Consider the following 20,020-nt stretch of genomic DNA (forward strand, 5'->3'; position numbering starts at 1 on the left):
GTCTATACATTGGCAATATGCTGTGAAGTAAATATAACACTTACAAATATTTGGCTATGCATAGGAAGTAAAGAGACTGAAACCATGTGTGATTTTGCACATTTGTGGGTGTGTGTGTGTGTGGAAACACAGTGTATCCTTGTTTCTTTCCTGCAGGAAGATGTTTGTTTGTTTATTTGTTTGTTTATTTATCTATCTATAGACAGAGACAGTGTGAAAGCAGGGGGACAAGGGGCTGAGGAAGGAGAGAATCTTTAGCAGGCTCTATTCTTAGCCTGGAGCCCAGTGCAGGGCTTGATCTCACAACCCTGAAATCCTGACCTGAGCCAAAATCAAGAGTCAGACATTTCACTGACTGTACAACGCAGGTGTCCCAGGAGATGCATTTTTAAAATGAGAAATATAAGGGCACCTGGGTGGCTAAGTTGGATAAATGTCTACTTTCATTCAGGCCATGATCTCAGGGCTCTGGGATTGAGCCTCATTTGGGGCTCCCTGCTCAGTGGGGAGTCTGCTTTTCCCTCTTTCCCCTGCTCATGCTTTCTCTCTCGCTCTCTGTCAAATAAATAAGTAAACTCTTTTAAAAAATAAATAAATAAAATGAGAAATATATATTTCACATATAAAACTGTCATGTTTATTGGGAAAATAGAACAAAATGAGCAGCACCAATATTAAATAATCATTTTTATTTGTCTTAAGATTTTTTATGGCCACTTGGCAATATTATTACCATATAACAATGTATCAAATATATGGTGTACCTTAAATTTATGCAATGTAATATGTCAACTATATTTCAATAAAAAGCTTTTTTTAAAAAAATCTAATCTCTCTTGCCAGAGTAACAATGTATACAATATATGTACATTTTTAATCCTAGAACTCTGACTACTATATTAAAATTTTTATTTCTGAGTATTTAATATTATCTTGGTAGTAAAAGGACTTGCCTACCCCATACCTTTTTAGGTCACATTATATTACTTTTTATCATCTCCTGATTTTTATTTTTTACTTCATTTAATTATATGTAATTTATCTTATAATTATAACACATATACTATATATATGTATGTATGTATTCTTCATTTACCTATCTATACATATTCAATATGTTCTTCATAAATTATTATAGTAGGAAAATCTGTATATCAATCTGTATGATTAAGATCTATTCTTGCCCAGTGTACTTAGGTGTTGGCGCACACCAGGAAAAGAAAGAAGAAAAGTAAGCTGATGGATTCCTCCTGAAAATATGATAATGACAATACTCCTAGCATTCAAAGGATATTAACTACTGAGAGTATGTTAGCATCTTTTCAGCTGGATGTACCTTGTCTCTGATAATGGTAAACAAACCTGGAATCTATAAAGTTATGAAACAGGGCTCCTTGAAAAATGTTTTGAAAGCTATGTGATTATGAAAATATAAGGGGATATTGGTAACCAAAGATGGCTTTCTTCTGTGTTATCTGGCTGTGTCCATTACTAGATAATACCACATGTTAATCTGATTCAGGATGAGTCTAATGTAACTAGAGAAGACCTATGGACCTCTGGAATATCTTAGATCACTCTCTTCATCTGTGTCTCATGATTATATATATACTTGAAATTATTAGTAAAACTTAAAACTCATTTCTTACTGAACATTTGGCTACTTTCAAAATGTGTTTATGCTCAGTCGATTTTTTGTTAACAAATTATTTGCCAACGGGACCATGAGCTTTCTGGGGCTTTTAGATTATGTTGCTGAACATAATCCTATAACGCAATATTGAGTATCCTTCATTTCCACTTTCACATCACATATATGATATGTTTATTTTGGACAGAAAAAAAGAGAGGAAAGAGAGAATTCCTATTTTTTTCCTTAAAAAAAAGTTTACATGTTTTTATCTTTATTTTCAGTAAATTTCTCGTACATAATGCAGTATTTAAAGGCTGAAGAATTTTCTCTCTAGGGAAAAGACCTCAGTTCAAGACATAACAATTCCGCCAATGTAATATATAACAACGTATGTGACAATCAAATTCAAATGAATTATGGAAACTCTCAAATAATTATTTACTATCTTTGGCAAAGATTTAAACCTAATATGTAAGCACAACAAATGATACACTTGAAGATCTCATTGAATGTAACACTCCATATTTGTTTTAAGCAGAAAGTAATTGATACGAGGATGTGCAAAAGTAAGAAATTTTTACTGGTATAACTGCTGAATAATCAAAATGCTAAAGAAAACAGTGAATTTGCCTTCAATTATTCAATCACATCACATTAGAAAAAGCAAGGACATTTTAGAATGTGCTGAACCAACAATGTCTGATGTGGGAGAAGACACAGAAATAAGAACACTGTTTTCTTTTATTCCAGCACACAGGCACACAAATTATACAAAAATGCACTAACCTGTTTTAGGATCTACGGAGAAGTAGGGCTGTCCCTGGAGAATACTGTACACCACACGAGCACTGTTTCCATAGGTAGGGTCATCTGCATCAGTAGCTGTCACCTGCAGAACAGAGGTACCTGTGCATTCAGGAAAACAAATTTTAGTGTGTGGTAATATTTAGCACGTGACTTATACACAGAAAAAGGTTACACTGACATACCTATGGAACACTGTAATAGATGTATCTTACGAAATTTAATTCTTGGTTTATCTGTTAAACATCTGTCCCCTGCCAACAACTGTATCAGATGAGAAGCCAAAAGAAAATATTTGATTTCCAATATTTTAATATTTTTGTGTGTGCGCGTGCCAATAACACTGTGAAAGGCCTCTTCTGACACTTACATAATCAGGGGTAGGTTGGACCGATGATCAAGAATCAAACTGGTGTTCAACTGCGAGGTAAATTTCAAGGTAAGGTGAGAACATGCATTATGCATTACCTATTATATACCTATTCAGAAAATGGCAGGTCAGATGGTTTGTGATTACGGGGCAATGTGGGTGAGTTGACATGAAATTATCAGTAGCATCAAAATAGCAGATTCAAACCTTTTTCCATGATGTATACCATTTTTATTTTAGGACTATTAATGAGTGCCCTACCTGGTTTTCAAGGCTCAGTTCTCATTCCTTTGGGTTCTTCTATATAGTACTAACATAATCATCTTTCTACAATGGGTATCAGAATATGCCTATTACACTGGATTTTTTTTAAATTAAAGTGTACATTCAAGGAATTTATAAACTTTAAAATACCGTATTTTGAGGTAAAATTAGTGGGGGCATTCTGATTATTTCTTTCCTGTTCATATATTTCAAATACTATTTGCATAATTAGGTACATTTATACCATGTTTCAGTTATTATCAAATGAAGACTGATCTAGGTATAACAAGACAACCATCTATTAAGGCCATGTAACTCACTGTAAATTTAGTGGGTTAAGAGCTCTCATTAATTCATGAAATGTACTTGATGAATCATCTAATAATGCATACTTGATATTTTATTCTGCCTAACTAGAAAAATTCCACCTACTAATTCAGGTTATGTAGCAAACAAAAATATTTTCACAATCAAGTAATTCTGTATGAAATTCTGCATTCATCTTGGTAACTGACTATGGAAGCACTGACAATTTTCAGTCTTTGGTTTTAATAAGTACTTCAATTATTTAGGTATGGAACAATTATTAAGGGTCTAATATCTGTTTAACTACAAAGATTTTCTTTTCTGTTGAAATGCAGAGTCAACGTCAAGCAGCCTGTTCTTTGTCTTCAAGGCATCCTAGAAAAGTTAATAAAATTAGTATGCCTTGTTCTTCTGACAATCCTTATTAGCAGATGATAAATGTACATGAACCTTTAATAGTATGTTAAGATTCTGGTCTCTAAATGGTATTTTACGCTGATATTATAAGCAGAAATATGATTAGCAATTATACATACTCAGAAGGGGAGGGCTGTGTGGTGTCTAAAAGATATCTTTAATAATGAATAATAAAACACAATGGTGACACTAAATGCTGGCAAGAATACTGAGAAACTAGGTCACTTGTACATTGCAAGGGGAAATGTACATTTAGCAGATTCCTATAAAATCAAACACACATAGAGCGTACCACCCTGAAACTTGTAGTCTTGGGCATTTATGCAAAAGTAATGCAAACACACGTCCACCTAAAACGGTGCTTGCAAATATTCATAGATATTCACAGCAGCATTATTTGTAGTAGCCACAAACTAGAAATGACCCGGATGTACGTTACTGGGAAAATAGTTAAACAGACTGTGGTACTCGATGGTATGGAATACTACTCAGCAAAAAAAATAAACATGCAGCATGATACATGCCGCAATTTGGATGAATCTTCAAGTAATTATACCCAGTGGAAAAAAGGCAGTCCCAAAAGGTGATATATTATATGATTTCATTTATTTACCATTCTTGAAATGATGACATTTTAGAAATCATTAACAGACTTCCAGTTGCCAGGTGGAGGAAGTGGAGGTAGACTTAGGGGATACTGGTTATAAAAGAGCAACATGATGCATCCTCATGATGTTAGAACTACCCAGTATTTTGATTATGGCATGGGATACATGAACATATACCTGTGATAAATCACATAGACCTAAACATACATACAAGTAAAACTAGGGAAATCTAAACAAGACTGGTAGATTAAAAAATTGTAATTATCTGGCTATGATTTTTTTTATAGTTTTGCAAGATGATAATTTTGTAAGATGCTACCATGGAGAAAAATGTAATAACAAAGAATCCCTCCATATCATTTATCATGACTGCATGTGAATCTATGATCTCAAAATTAAAAGTTTAAATACGAAACAAAAATGTTTTCTTGCCTCAGTGATATTCCATTCCGAGAGAGCCTTATTTAGGCTTGTATGTGTACCATGATTTTTCTCATTACATAATGCACTACACTTTCTGGTTTGATTAAACTTTGGAGATTTAGTTAAATGTATACTACCTCTTACACTCCTAAGTCTAAAGGCAAGGGAAACAAAGGCAAAAATAAACTACTGGGACTTCGAGATCAAAAGCTTTTGCACAGCAAAGGAAAGAGTCAACAAACCAGGAAACAAGTGACAGAATGGGAGAAGTTTTTGCAGGTGAAATTGATATGGTCTAGTAACCAAAATCTATAAAGAACTTACCAAACTCAACACCCAAAGAACAAATAATCCAATCAAGAAATTGGCAGAAGACATGAACAGACATTTCTGCAGAGAAGACATCCAAATAGCCAAAAGACACATGAAAAAGTGCTTCACATCATTCCAGCATACAGGGGAATACAAATCAAAACCACAATGAGATACCACCTCAAACCAGTCAGAGTGGCTAAAATTAGCAAGTCAGGAAACAACAGATGTTGGCAAGGTTGCAGAGAAAGGGAACACTGCTACACTATTGGTGGGAATGCAAGCTGGTGCAGCTATTCTGGAAAACAGCTTGGAGGTTCCTCAAAAAGTTGAAAATAGAGCTACCCTATGACCCAGCAATTGCCTACTGGGTTTTTCCCCTAAATATACAAATGTGATCTGAAGGGGCACACGCACCTGAATGTTTATAGTAGCAATACCCACAATAGCCAAACTATGGAAAGAACCTAGATGTCCATTAACAGATGAATGGATAAAGAAGATGAATATATATGCGTGTGTGTGTTCAGAATGGACTACTATGCTGCTGAAATATTTTGGGTACATAGTACTCCATTCCATACACACACATACACACACACACACTGGAATACTATGCAACTATCAAAAAAACACACAAAATCTTGCCATTTGCAATGACATAGATGTAACTAGAGGGTATTATGGTAAGCGGAATAAGTCAATCAGAGAAAGACAATTATCATACGATCTCACTGATATGAGGAATTTGAGAGGCAGGGTGGGGAGTCATGGGAAAAATGAAACAAGATGGGACCTGGGAGGAAAACAAACTATAAGAGACTCTTAATCTCAGGAAACAGAGGATTGCTAGGGGGGATGGGAGGGATGGGGTGTCTGGGTTATGGGAGGGTTATTGAGAGGGTATGTGCTATGGGAGTGCTATGAATTGTGTAATACTGAAGATTCACAGACCTGTACCCCTGAAGCAAAAAATACATTATATGTTAATAAAAATATAAATAAAATAAAATAAATATTAAAATAAGGGAAAAAAAGTTTCAAGGACTTTTTCTGTGATGTCACAGTTGTTCTATACCTCACATTCATCTCTCCAACCTATTCAGAGAGTATCAGTAGGTAGACATCTACAAACAGAAATTGGTTCAGGAGGAATTTTTGTTGATAGCACATTGAAGAAAATTAAATCTGTAGTAAGTGCCCAGAAATAAACTCCAAAAATATGAAAAGTCCATATTGTAACTACAGTGTTACAAAATTATATTAATCAAATCTTTGATCTGATTTGAAAAATGCTGTTCATATTGGGCATATATAAGAATTACTAAGATCAAAAGAGAGAACAGTATAGACAGAAACATTAAAATAAAGACCATCTTTTAAGAAGCCACACTTATAAAATCCTCAAATTTTAAAATGTTCTCTGGCTTTGCAATAGTTATTTAGGTTTAAATTATATTTAAGGTCTTAAAAATAGTCCCCAAGCAATCATTCCAAAGAGAAAGCTGAGAAAGACAAATAGTCCAAGATCACACCTCCTTTGTGGTATCTGGCTGGGACACCACATGACAAAAAAAAAAAATAATAATAATAATAATAATAATAAATAAAATTTAAAAAAATCTGCTCCACTTGGTTTAATGTGTTTATAAAAGTCCAGCCTTGTTAAGTGAAAGTTGAAAGGCATGGATGCAGGGAAAAGTGAAATGAAAAACAACAAGTAAAGAAAAAAAGAAAAGAAAAAAGGTAGCCTGGTAGTGGTGACTAAGTGATGGTAAAAGTAGCACAGAGAAGTGAGCAGAGACAGGATCCAGGAGAGAAAAAGAAAATATATTAACTCTCTATCCTGGTCAGAATGTATGGTCACTGTTACACATCTCTATATAGTCAGTCTCACAGGTGTTTGGCAATTCTGATTACTTGTGTGAAGTAAGGTAGAGCAAATGACCTCTATCACTTTGCTTTGATGGCATCTGAAGGTATCAGACCACCACTGTAAGTACACAGATTGCTGGTCAAAGGGAGCTCACATTTATGTACAGCACAGCCCAACTGAAAGTCAGCCTGCCCCTTGAACACAGTAAGGGCAAAAATAAAGAGCCAGGATGGAAAATAAGTCCCTTGGCTAATTGTTCTAAGAATTTCTTACCAAGAAGAATTGGTAAGGGGGTTTCAGGTTAAAAGAAAAGAATATATGTGTATATATATATATGTGTGTGTGTGTGTGTATATATATATATATATATATATATATATATATATACACACACATATCTTATATTCTTATTGACTTGAAACCTAGATGGCAACATTTTAAGAAGCATTAGTGCTTTTAGAAGTTCTTTTACATTAGAAAAAAGGCTTTGGGAGGCCTGGGGGGCTCAGTCGGTTAAGGGTCTGCCTTGACTCAGGTCATGGTCTCAGGGTCCTGGGATTGAGACCTGAATCAGGCTCCCTGCTCAGCAGAAAGTCTGCTTCTTCCTCTGTGTTGTCTCTCTCTCTTTCTCTCAAATAAATAAACAGAAGCTTAAAAAAAAGTAAAATGAGTGCCTTTTTTTTTTTCATTAAAAATAGATAATAAAAAATAGATCGCTTTAGAGTATATGTTAAGGGTTGAATTGTTTCCCCTCAAAGTTCATGAATTGGACATCTAGACTCTAGCACATCAAGGCAATCTTATTTGGAAATAGGATCATTGTAGATGTAATTAACTAAGACAAGGTCAAGCTGGAGTAGTGCGGACCCCTACTCTAATATGCCTGGTATCCTTATACAAATAGGAAATTTGGAAACATATGCAAGCACACACAGAGAATACTTTATGTGAAGATTAAGACAGAAATAGGAGTGATTCCTCTACAAACCAAGGGAAGTCAAAAATTGCCAACAAACAACCAGAAGCTAAAGGAGAGACTTGGGACAGAACCTATTCTAGTATTTTAGGAGGGAACATGACCCTGCTGACACTTTTGACCTCAGACTTCTAGGTTTTGGAACAGGGAGACAAAAAGTGTTGTTTAAGCTACTCAGTTGTACTTTGGTACAGGAGACTTAGCAAACTAATAAAATACGTTACAGCTACAGTGGAAAGAATTTACGTTTATTCTCAGAATTTACAGGTGTTCATTCACTGAATCTGGATAACAATCTAAAGTTATAATTCACAATAAAATGATGGATAATTCCCTTTGCTATTTGATGCCAGCTATATCGTAAGTGAGATAAAAAGTTAATTTCACAAATTGATAAAATTAAATTAGGTAGAAATTACTGGTATTTGATTATTTTAAACATGAGGCACTACTAGTGATATAACTGTTGACATTTTTAAGTAAATTAATGAAATATATTAGTTATGTTAATGAAGGATTTCTATTCCTGGTTTAAGGTTTAAGAGAAAAAAATCAGTATTTATGTATTCTGAGAAGGGTATCCCAATTTCTCTACTCATACTATGTGTCCTAATTATATACATAGTAGAACAGAGAAAATTATTCTTTATAATGTTAGATTTCTAAATAAAAATATATGAAGTAATACCCAAAGTCCCTTAGTCTACTAAAATATTAAAGTATTCTAAATTTTCTGGAAATTATTATATACATTTAGTCAATAGATATTAAACCAATACCCCTATATAACTAGCTTCTAATCAAAGAAATTTATAAGCTTTCTTAATTTTTACAACCATCTCCCACGAAAAACAATCATAGAAACATTTCCTTTTAAAGTATCATTGGCTACTTAGAACACAATATTTTCATGTTAAATATTTCCTGTGGCACACACTTAGCTGTTCCCATGCTAAGGATTAGTACTTTTCAGCTGATGTTTTATACAAAAAAAAATCTAAAAAAAAAGAAAAAAAGATTAAAGTACATAAAAAAGCTTTCAAGATATCTTTTCTACTATAAAACGTAAGCCCTGTTTCCTTTGGGAATTGCCCTGTGTCACTCTTTTCATTTGGTTTCTTTTTATACTATGCTTTATAAATAGCATGTATTTTGGGGAAAGTTACATATCAATGGTGAAGCAGAAGAGTGGACTTTCTTCAAAGTCTCTAAAGAACAATTTCAAATATTTAATAAAGCATTTTAATACAAGCAAATATTCTCTGAGATTGAAATCATTATGCATGACTTGTTGGAGTTCACAGCCCTGTGAAAATCTCAAGTGAATTAATGTTGAGCAAGAACTTTTGAGTAAAAATCAGCTGAGGACGTGTGAAGGCATAGAGCATCTCTCTGAAGGAATCTCACAGGACTTAATTCTCAGAAGGATTTTCCAGGGATTGGGAAAAAGCAATAGTTACCAAGATACAACTTAAATTTCATTCTACACAGGAGGACTGTAATTTCACCAACAGAGCAATAACACAGGATTCCAGTCATCATGTAATTTGATAAAGCTTTGAGTATTCACCCAGGACTCATTGGATTTTTTTTAAAAAAGTTGTTCTGCAAGAACACTTCTGAAACATCTGGTACCAAAACAAAAATCACTGTTGTAACCATGCATTTTAAATCATGGTTATCATTAAGTTCTGTGTATTTTCAATTAGATCCCTTTTATGGAACTGCTTAGTGTAAAATTGCACATTATTCAAGTAAATTTTATATTATAGTCCTTAAATAGAAAAAAATCATTAAGGAAGTAATACACCTTTACTACCAATGATGTGAAAAACACTCCTTTATATGCCATTCAATTTAATAATGACATTAATCTATTAAGAAAATTACATTTAATGCTATTTTACAGATGGAGGTACAGAGGTTCAAAAGGTTGTGTAGTTGACAATTAGAAAAGGCAGAATTCAAGCCTGGTCCTCTCTGCTTTAGTATATGACATTCTTTCCTCTGAATTCTATCTCTCCAACCAGTCAGGATGGAGTTTAAGAGATCCATTCAGTTTAGTCTTCCACATTTTGGCGTGCATGTACGTTTCATTGATGGTATGTGATGGCAGTCCAAGTGCCTCTGTGTCGGGAGAGGTAGTGTTATATTTCACCCCTCTGTCTACGTGCTCAAAAGCCAAGTCATTATATACATTTTATAAAATAAAGATGTGTAGTAGAATAGTTAGGGGAAGCATTTGCCTGGTACTGACAACACTGTTGTGCTTTTCAGCAGCCTTCCTCACCAACAAATAAAAACAGATGCTAGAGGAAAATTGCAATACTGCAATACAGGAAAATTGCAATCCAGAAAAGAAACATGTGTCTACCCCTGTCTCTGTCTACCTCTCCTCCTCCCTCCCTCCTTCTTTTGGCTTAAGATGGTATCTCCGGCAGTGTCTTGCTTTTCTGCAATGGTCCCAGCGCCCTCTTCGCTTCCTTCTTCCATGGGTCCAGGCAACCAAGCCTGGGTCAGGTAACCCTACTCTTCCAGACCTAGGGATACTAAACTCCTTCCCTGGTTGTCTCATGGTTCACGACTTTGTTTTTCACCTCTCTTCATTTCTGTAACTGATTCCACTATGTAACTTCTGCTCTTGATCGAACTGCCAGTGGATTTAATTTTCCTGCTTAAACTCTGTAATCTAGAAGGCATTAACAGGTTTCTCCCCAACCATCCTTCATTGCTTTTGAGCAATGACTATAGTTTACCAAATAAAAGGTTAGGCTCTGTACTTGATTCTAATATACTTAGTACTTTTAAATAAAAATCTATGTGTTCTTTATATTCAAACTTTAAATTAGTTAACATATTAGAATCTGATGAACATAATTTGGAGAGTTGTTCATTGTATGCAAAATAAAATTATGAGATCTTTAAGAGAAAATGCTTTTTGAAGTGGAGAACATTTTCATATATGTATGAAAATATCATATATATACACACACTAATTGAAAATTTCAATACTTCTCTGAGTATTGACCAATTATTTATTTAATGTACTGTGTGTGGTAATTAAGACCATGTACTATTGCTGATTTAACATGTTTCTTATAAAAACTTAGAATTGTTTCTATAAATAGCTTTACTTTTCACTGTTTGGAAAGGATTCTATTAGAAAAATTTAAAAAAAATTACCAAATTCAGCGTTGTTCTGAATAATGCGATATTGTTTCAGCTGAATTTTCATTGAATAATAACAAAACCAGAAACAAAACCAAAAACGACAACTAAAAAAGACAAAACAAAACAGAATACAAGAATAAAAATATTTTGTCCTTGCTTGATAACAAAGTTGTCAATAAAAGTTCAGAAGAATTTACTTAAAGATTATAGCTTATACTCATAATATAGACACTGTTTATTATATATACATATTATATAATGTCTTAATATTTATGTTTACACAGATAATTCATATTCAATCACTACCTTTAATCACTGAGTAAAAAACTCTAATTTATTTACTTATTTTAACCAATTCGCTAGGAAAATGGATTTCTAAAATAGCATAGTAGCATAGTCTATGTATTTTTAAAATAGTGAAAAACAAATTACAACTAAACCATATATACATACAATTAGAAGCCTTTCTACTTCTTAGTTCCTATACCTACTCTCACCAGATTCACTTCTGAGTGTACCAAATTTTGGCCTACTGCTTTTTGTTTCATTAAAATTTAAAATTTTAATTGTATCACAATTGAAAAATATTCATTGATATACCATAACTGAAAATGAAGAATTCACTGCATCAGAGTTATCTCCCAATACCTCTCCCATTATATGATTTAATTACATTATTAATTTTAATTATGTTAGTTAATTTTATCACTATGGATAAAATGGTTAATTAAATTCCTTTATTTTGCCTCAATAATTTTAGGCAGCAAATATGCCCTTAATGATTTCTAAGGAAATATCAATACTTTACCATCTTTTCACTTTTAGTTTTTGTCAGTTATATGTTTTAAGTCATTGTAGTATACATTATAATTATGTACTTCCTCTACAAAAAATGATTTTTGTGATTTTTCTATGTTTTTATTTGAGAGGCTGGATATAAATGGACAATGTCTAGGCCATATATAAAAATAGAACTCTGACTCATAATCTGTAGCAAGCAGTCCAAGAAATCAACCTGCTATCTACAATAAAGAACCAGGAGACAGGCTACTTATTTCCATAAATTAGGCATGTAGGAGGTTAAATGATTCTCCTTAACAACAATCCAGGAAGTCAAACGTACAACCCCAAATGACCAGGACCTGATCAATAACTTACAATAACTGTACTTGCTCTGCAGTTTTCCCCATTTTCAACTTAAAAGCAATCAGATAAAGCAAGACTCACATTCTTAACCAATCATAAAAGATGCTCTGTTTCTAGGTAGCTCACCTACAGCTTCTCTGTGACAAGAGCTTCCAATCATGGCACACTCAAAACTTTCTCTTTTGTCCACTATAAACCTCTCTCACTCTTCCGCCTGCTTTTGAGTGTCTGCCAAAATGCAAGTGATTGTGGTTAACTCTCTTGTTACAGCAAATTCTGAATAAATAGACTTTGCTCTTTAGCATTTGGTTGGTCTTTGTTTATTTCCAATAAACTATTTTTTAAAAAGTCAAGAATAAGCACTATTTGATTATATAAAAATATTCTCTGCAAAACCAGTTAATGCGACCCTAATAATCTGAAAAGATGCAAAAACCTTTATTTCTAAGATTTGTCACAAAAATGAGAATGTTACAAGTGTCAAGATCAAATGATTTTTCATAATTCTTAGTGCATGTGGCATATTTCTACTTTTTTTCTAAACCCAATATATTCTTCTTTCTTGAAATCCTGCATAGTTTAGTAATTTGCTAAAGGTCAGAATATGTATTTTTAGAGTATTCCTGCTTAGGCACTAGATGTGGCTGCTGATTTTTCCTAATCTTTCCATGTCTGAAATTTTCTGAGTCCTTTCATATCTAAAAAAAATGATTTTCTCTAATATTTGATAATTTTGTTGCTGGGATTAAAGTAGAATTTTTAATATAGTTTGCTATTGCCTTTTCATTTCTATCTTTGCTCATGAAAACTGTAATATAGAGAAATATTTGTCCTTAAAAATATTTTCTATGTTACATTTTAAAATTTCTTCATTATCCAAGGATATCTGATATGTGGGTTTTCAAATTAGTAAATTAGTTTTCCTGTTTGATGCTTATTTATATTTCTTTAAGTTGAAAACTCAGGTTTTCTTTTGTCCAATATTTTTATTCTCCCTTCCACAACAAAAGTAAAATATTTCCAGTTGATCTCCCATGTCTACTACTGAATCATATAGGTGTTTCTACTTTGCCTGGTTTGTGCTACACAATGCCGGATGTCTCTGGCTTTTTTTGTGAGATCTCCAACTTAGTCTTCAGCTATGTTCATCACATAGTTCAGTCCATTGATTATTATTTGTTTTAATTTCAGCATCTTATTTTAATTTTATAAATCTATTTCTTTTTGCTCCTTGAAAACTTTACTTTTTATTTCAATGTACTCTTGTTGTTGTTGTTTTAAGATTTTATTTATTTATTTGACAGACAGAGATCACAAGTAGGAAGAGAGGTAGGCAGACAGAGAGAGGTGCAAGAAAGTTCCCCGCTGAGCAGAGAGCCCAACGCAGGCCTAGATCCCAGAACCCTGGGATCATGACCTGAGCCGAAGGCAGAGGCATTAACCCACTGAGCCACCCAGGTGCCCCTCAATGTACTCTTGTTTAATGAATGCAATAAAATCTCATATTTCAATTAAGAAAAGTAGATTTTTAATTTAAATTGTTCTATCTGAATTATTCCTGTTATCTGTAATAGATATTTATTTGATTTGTTTATTGTAAATCTTTTTTTTGTATTTAAAATAATAAGGTGAAATACTATCTTTAAATGCCCTTACTAACCAAAATGATCTACAGATTCAGTACAATCCCTCCCAAGAACCTCTAAATTCATGTAGAAACAGAAAAGACCCTGAATAGCCAAAGCAAACTTGAACAAAAAGAACAAAACTGGAAGCACCTCACTTTTTGATTTCATGATATTTTATAAAGCCACAATAATCAAAACAATATCGAAACAGATACATAGAGTAAAATAAAGAACCTAGGAGAAAATATAGAGGGAGCTTCTTGACATTGGTCTTGCCAATGATTTTCTGGATATGACAACAAAATATGGAAAACAAAACAAAATAGACAAATGGAATTGCACGAAGCTACAAAGTTTCTGCACAGCATAAAAAACAGTCAAAAGAGTGAAAACACATTGGAAATAGAAGAAAATATTTGCAAACTATATACTTGGTAAAGAATTAATATCCAAAATATAAAAGAAACTCACACAACTCAATAGACCAAAAAAAAAAAAAAATAGTCTGATTAAAAAGATGCAAAGGATCTGAAGAGACATTTTTCAAAAGACATGCAAATGGCTAATGAGTACATGAAAAGGTGTTCAATGTCATTAACCATAAGGGAAATGTAAATGAAAAGCACAAAGAGATATGACTTCATATCTGTTAGAATCACTATTCTAAGAAAGATAAAAGATAAGAAGTGTTGGCAAAGGTGTGCAGAAAAGGGAACCATTATACACTGTTAATGGAAATGTAAACTGGTATACCCATTATATAAAGTAGTATAAAGTTTTCTCAAATTAAGAGAACCATCATATGATCCAGTTATCCCACTTCTGAGTATGTAAAAAGTCAAAAGTAAATGAAATAAATGAAATCACTATCTGAAAGACATATCTATACTCTCATGTCATTGCAGCATTATTCATAAATCCAAGATATAGAAACAACCTCAATGTCTAAATGTCCATCAATAGAAAAATGACTAGAAAAAGTGTAGTAAGAAAAAATATATATATATATATGGCACGTATATGGAAATTGTTCAGCCTTAAAGAAGAGGGAAATACTGCCATTTGCAACAATGCAGATAAAACTGGAGGTCATCATGCTGAAGAAATAACCAGAAGAGAAAGAAAAATATATTATCTTACTTATATGTGGAATCGAAAATATTCAAACTCATAAAGCAGAGAGTAGAGTGATAGTTTCCAGGGCCTATGGGATGAGGGAAATGGTTGGGATACTTCGGTAAATTTCCCTCACTGGGAGAAAACATAAAGCACTTTGTAAATTGCACCCTCAGACAAGTATAATAAATGTCTTCCTTCGTAAACTCCACTGTCATTTCTTTCAGAAAAGCAATCTTATAGTATTTTGTATGTCTTTCCATAACTTTATTTTGGTTCATTCAAAAGTCTGTCATGTGATTATGTATATTCTACACAAAACACTCTGCAGCTTCTTCTATACATAATAATATGTCATGGATATTTCCATGTTCAACTAAACAAATATAATTTCAATATCTACATTGCTTTTTGATGCATATTTAGATTTTTCTAGTTTGTTGCATTTTTATAGCTGTGGAACAAATTATCTTAAAGAGTTGAATAAAACAAAAGACATTCAATTTTCTTATATTTGTGTGTGTGTGTGTGTATGTGTTGCTATATACACACGATACTGTGGTAAGCTTTCAGAGTAGTGCCCTCTTCCAAAGGAGCACAGCTTCTCCAATATTCCATGCTTTAGAGGAAGAAGGTAATGGATTTAAGAGATCATTTCATTTATGAAAGCAAAAAAAAAATGTCTGATCTGATCTTCTGAGTTCTCTCCTTACCAGTGGAGGAGAAGAAGAAAATATTTTCCATTTACTAAGATGGGAAGTGAAGTTAGCTAAGAGAAACTCAGGGGATCTCAAGAGGACTTGCAAATGAAAACAGAAAACAGGCAGCCATGACCATCAAAGATTGATAACTGAAAACTAGTAGGAAAAGAGACATCTGGTAGATGGCTCCAGGAATCCAGAATGGCACAAACATTCGTCTTCCTCACTGTGCCATCTTTATCAGATCACTTTCCCTTTTATCTCTGCCTCATTACTGTACCTTCTAATTAGAACTGATCACAGTGTTTTTATTTAATTATTCATCGCTATGCTTTTCCCTATGTTTGATCACAATGAATTTACTCTGTATCTAATGGTTGAGCTTACCATACCTCATGCTGAGCCTTCTCTCTATACCTGAACACTGAGCATTGCACTTCACACCTGATTGCTATGCCTTTACTCTAGACTGCATTATTGTATGTTTGACTCTGTATATGACTGTGAGAAAATGAAGAAAAACACTCAAAATGGTGTCTCAAAAAAGTAATTTGAAATAGTAGAATTAGGAGTCAAGTTCAGTGAAAAGTGAGGTTAAATGTATTGCATGTCTGAGTTTTGAGAATGAAATTTCAACATCATATGCCCTAAAACAGTGATTTCACACACAATTTTTTTCGATTTATAAAACTTTACAATAATTTCAATGTATGTGCTTTCATTAAAACATAGGGTCAATAGCATGCATTAATTAATTTAATTAATTTAAGTTGTGTTTATTTAAACAAAGCAAAGCATTATCTCCATCAAGAGACATGTCAAGCTCCAAGGCCAATTAATATAACAAAATGCACCACTGGCCACTATGGAAGTTTCATTTATCATATTTTTGCAACTACACACACATGACTTGCATTTAGAACTGCCAAAACTCTGATTGCTTTGTTTTGTATTCCAATTTTGTACACTGAGAGGCATACACATGAAATCATTCTTTGAATATATTTTCTGAAAATATATTCAACCTTATATATATTAAAATATAAAATATATTTTATATTTGCTGAATATAAGGTTTCTGAATATATTTTCTGAAAATATATTTGCAAATATAAGGTTTCTGAATTGAGTCCATTTTATGATGAAAAAAGATATCCAGTGAAGTATTTTCCATTATAAACTGATCAGTTTTCTTAGGGAAATTCCAAGGCTAGTCTACTTTCATAAGGAGTAAGTGAAGAAACTAAGGAATCAGCAGTAGCATAAAGTGGAATCTGCTGATTCGTATACCTCCTTGAATAAAAATGAGAAACTAAATTGGCTTAAGTGGTCTTTTTTGCATTTACAACTAACTTTATTATATATATAAGAAAATATTAATCATTTCTCAATGAAGCAGTAATAAATTTTTACCAGGTATAAGAACAATGTTGTTCAAAAAATTAAGAGGCAATATTTCTTCAAAATATTTCCTCAAAAAAAATCTTTTCTTTGAAAAGGGTCAACACGTAATTATTCAATAAAGATTGACAGACTATGATTTCAAGTGATGTGGTTATAATAATATAACAAAAGTAAGACAGCAAAACTTCTGGTACCCTTCTTCAAGAACCCTTGAAACTTGCACTTTTATACTAGTGAAATGCTGCTCTAGGAGTCCATATGAAATATGTTCTTACAGTCATTTCATTTCACTTTGTAAGTATTTCCTTTGCTGTGTAGAAGCTTTCTTAGTTCAATGTAGTCCCGGTCGCTTATTTTTGTTTCTGTTCTTTTGTCTTTGTTATTAAATCCAAAATATCATTACAAAGACCAATGTCAAGGAACTTACCCTTATGCTTTCTTCAGGGGTTTTACAATTTCAAGTATTTAATGCATTTGAGTTGATTTTTGTTTATGATGTAAAATAATGATCCAGTTTCATTGTTTTTCGTGAGGCTGTCCATTTTCCCAACACCATTTATTGACGAGAATATCCTTTCCCCATTATATATTCTTGGCTCCTTTGTCAACAATTGACCATATATACATGAGTACTTCTGGTCTCTCCATTCCATTGATCTAGGCATCTGTTTTTTGTCAGTACTATACTGTTTTGATTACTACAGCTTTGTAATATAATTTGGAATCAGGAAGTGAGGCCTCCAACTTTGTGGGCCCCCCCCCCACAAAGATTGCTTTTGATATGAGGTGTCTTTTGAGGTTCCATGAAAATATTTGTATTGTTTGTTCTAGTTCTGTGAAAACTGCCACTGACATTTTATTAGAGTTGCATTGAATCTGTAGGTCACTTCAGACAGAATGAACATTTAAACAATAGTAATTCTTCCAATCCATGAACATGGAATACCTTTTCATTTATTTGTGTCCTCTTCAGTTCATTTTATTGATGTTTTACAGATTTCAGTTCACAGATCTTTCACCTCCTTAAATTTATTCCTTAGTATTTTATTCTTTTTGATGCTCTTATAAATGGGATTGTTTTCTTAATTTATATCTTTCTTGTAGTTCACTGTAAAACGGAAGCTGTTTTGAGCCACTAGGTTGTGGGTTGATCTATTACAAAAGACTAGCTAACCAACACAAGAGATAAGTTATGAAAAGAAAAACGTTGTGAAAATTAGAAATTTTTGTTCAATTTTCACTCTTATTAGTTGTCCAATGTGACTCCTCACAGGCACTTTTAATTTACTGTGTAGCATAGCAGTGTCAGCCTCATTTCATTGAAATTAGTTGCTTCTGAAGTTATGCCCCAGAGTAATGATTTTAAAATGACTACTAGAATCCTGGAAGCTATCCAGGGTGAAGCTCCCAAGATGTTTGGCCAGAACTAAATCAGTCCCCCAACAAGCAGTGCAATAAAGTAAGCACAGCTGGTGTCTCTTCTTGTTGCTCTGCAACAAAGAACACAGCTGCAAATGGAAATAGGCCTGGGAGTTAGAGATTGGAGAAGAACAAAGACATGAAAAAGAGTAGGATGTTTCAATGAATCTCCGAGGGCAAGGCACCCTGTGGTTCTTGAGGGTCATACAGTAAAACTTCTTATCTTTTTTTTTTTTTAATGCCAAACTAAGAATCAGTGCTCCACTGAAGTTGAAGCTTATAAATTACATACTTATAGTCTTGATAAAATGTAATATTTTGGTCTCTCTCCCATAAATCGAGATCTATTATTTCTATAGTCTGTTCTTTCTTAAATATTAGTAAATTATTTTTACTTATAGGTATCTTTTATTAATATATAGAAGAAAAAAGTAGAGACTTATATGATTCCTTATAGATACACTGTTGTGAAAAAAAAAAGATGTGAAATTTATTTTCAGGCAAATTACACTGTGATCTAGTATAGTTACTCTAGAAATAATTGCTAGATGTAAAGTAATTATTTTTGAAAATTTAGAGTGACTGAAAAATAACTAAAACTTGACTGAAAAACAATTAAAACATATCAAAAACTGTTTATTCTAGGTAAAAGGAAGACTATAATTGCAAAAAATTGGGGTATATTTCTGTAAAAAATGGAAGAGGCAAAATTATCCTTTAAAACTATTATTTTTATGAAGGAGTTGCTCAATATACTTGATAAAACACCTTTACCAGCTCTTTATAACAATATGACATTCCAGTATCACTAAAGGTCTTGAGACACTTACAATGTCCTTTCTGAGAATGGCAATGCTGTTTACGAGTACCTTTCTCCTGATGCTATTTTCATTTCTTAAACACCACACATGCACTAGACTGCTGGCTCCAAAAGCAGGTGTGATTTCATCCCATAGTTATTTTCCTCTTTGTGTCATGATAATCAGTATTATTTACTTTTTACTTCATATTCTTAAAATTCATCTCTGAAGAACTTAGACTTTTAATCAAGTTATGTTAAACCAAAAAGTTAAATAAGTACTTCTTTAAAGTTCTTTGAATGACAAAGAAGAAAATTCTTGTATAGAATAATTGCTAGGAGGTGGTAAAGTCATAAAGACTGGCATGATAATGTACTGCATACCAGAAGAATAAAAAGAAAGAAAAAATGTTAAACATTCATTGATAAAACGTGTGCAAGTGTCTTTGTGGACCTATCCAGGTCCATAATATTATGTTCTTCTGTCCACCCATGTTCATTTTGTTTTATTTGAGGTATTTTTAGGTAAGTAAAAAAAAAAAAAATTGCAGTAGTTACAAGGCATTCGTCATAAATTAAGTGGTCCTATTCTAAACCAACACTATAACAACAAGCAGATTTTCTTTTTTTAAAATGAGAGTCTTAAT

General features: G+C 32.9%; 1 protein-coding gene across 4 annotated transcripts in view; it reads right to left on the reverse strand.

The window, feature by feature from the left end:
- The window catches only part of CDH18 (cadherin 18), a 696,319-nt gene that overhangs the window by 213,428 nt on the left and 462,871 nt on the right, over window positions 1-20,020 (reverse strand). For all 4 annotated transcript variants that reach the window (XM_045082036.1, XM_045082035.1, XM_045082039.1 and 1 more), the window contains exon 4: window positions 2,420-2,539. In XM_045082036.1, the coding sequence (XP_044937971.1) occupies window positions 2,420-2,539 (120 nt within the window). The remainder of the gene's footprint in view (window positions 1-2,419; window positions 2,540-20,020) is intronic.

This window comes from Mustela putorius, unplaced genomic scaffold, assembly GCF_011764305.1.
Source record: "Mustela putorius furo isolate JIRA1106 unplaced genomic scaffold, ASM1176430v1.1 tig00000589_pilon_pilon_pilon, whole genome shotgun sequence".
NCBI classification, from domain to species: domain Eukaryota; kingdom Metazoa; phylum Chordata; class Mammalia; order Carnivora; family Mustelidae; genus Mustela; species Mustela putorius.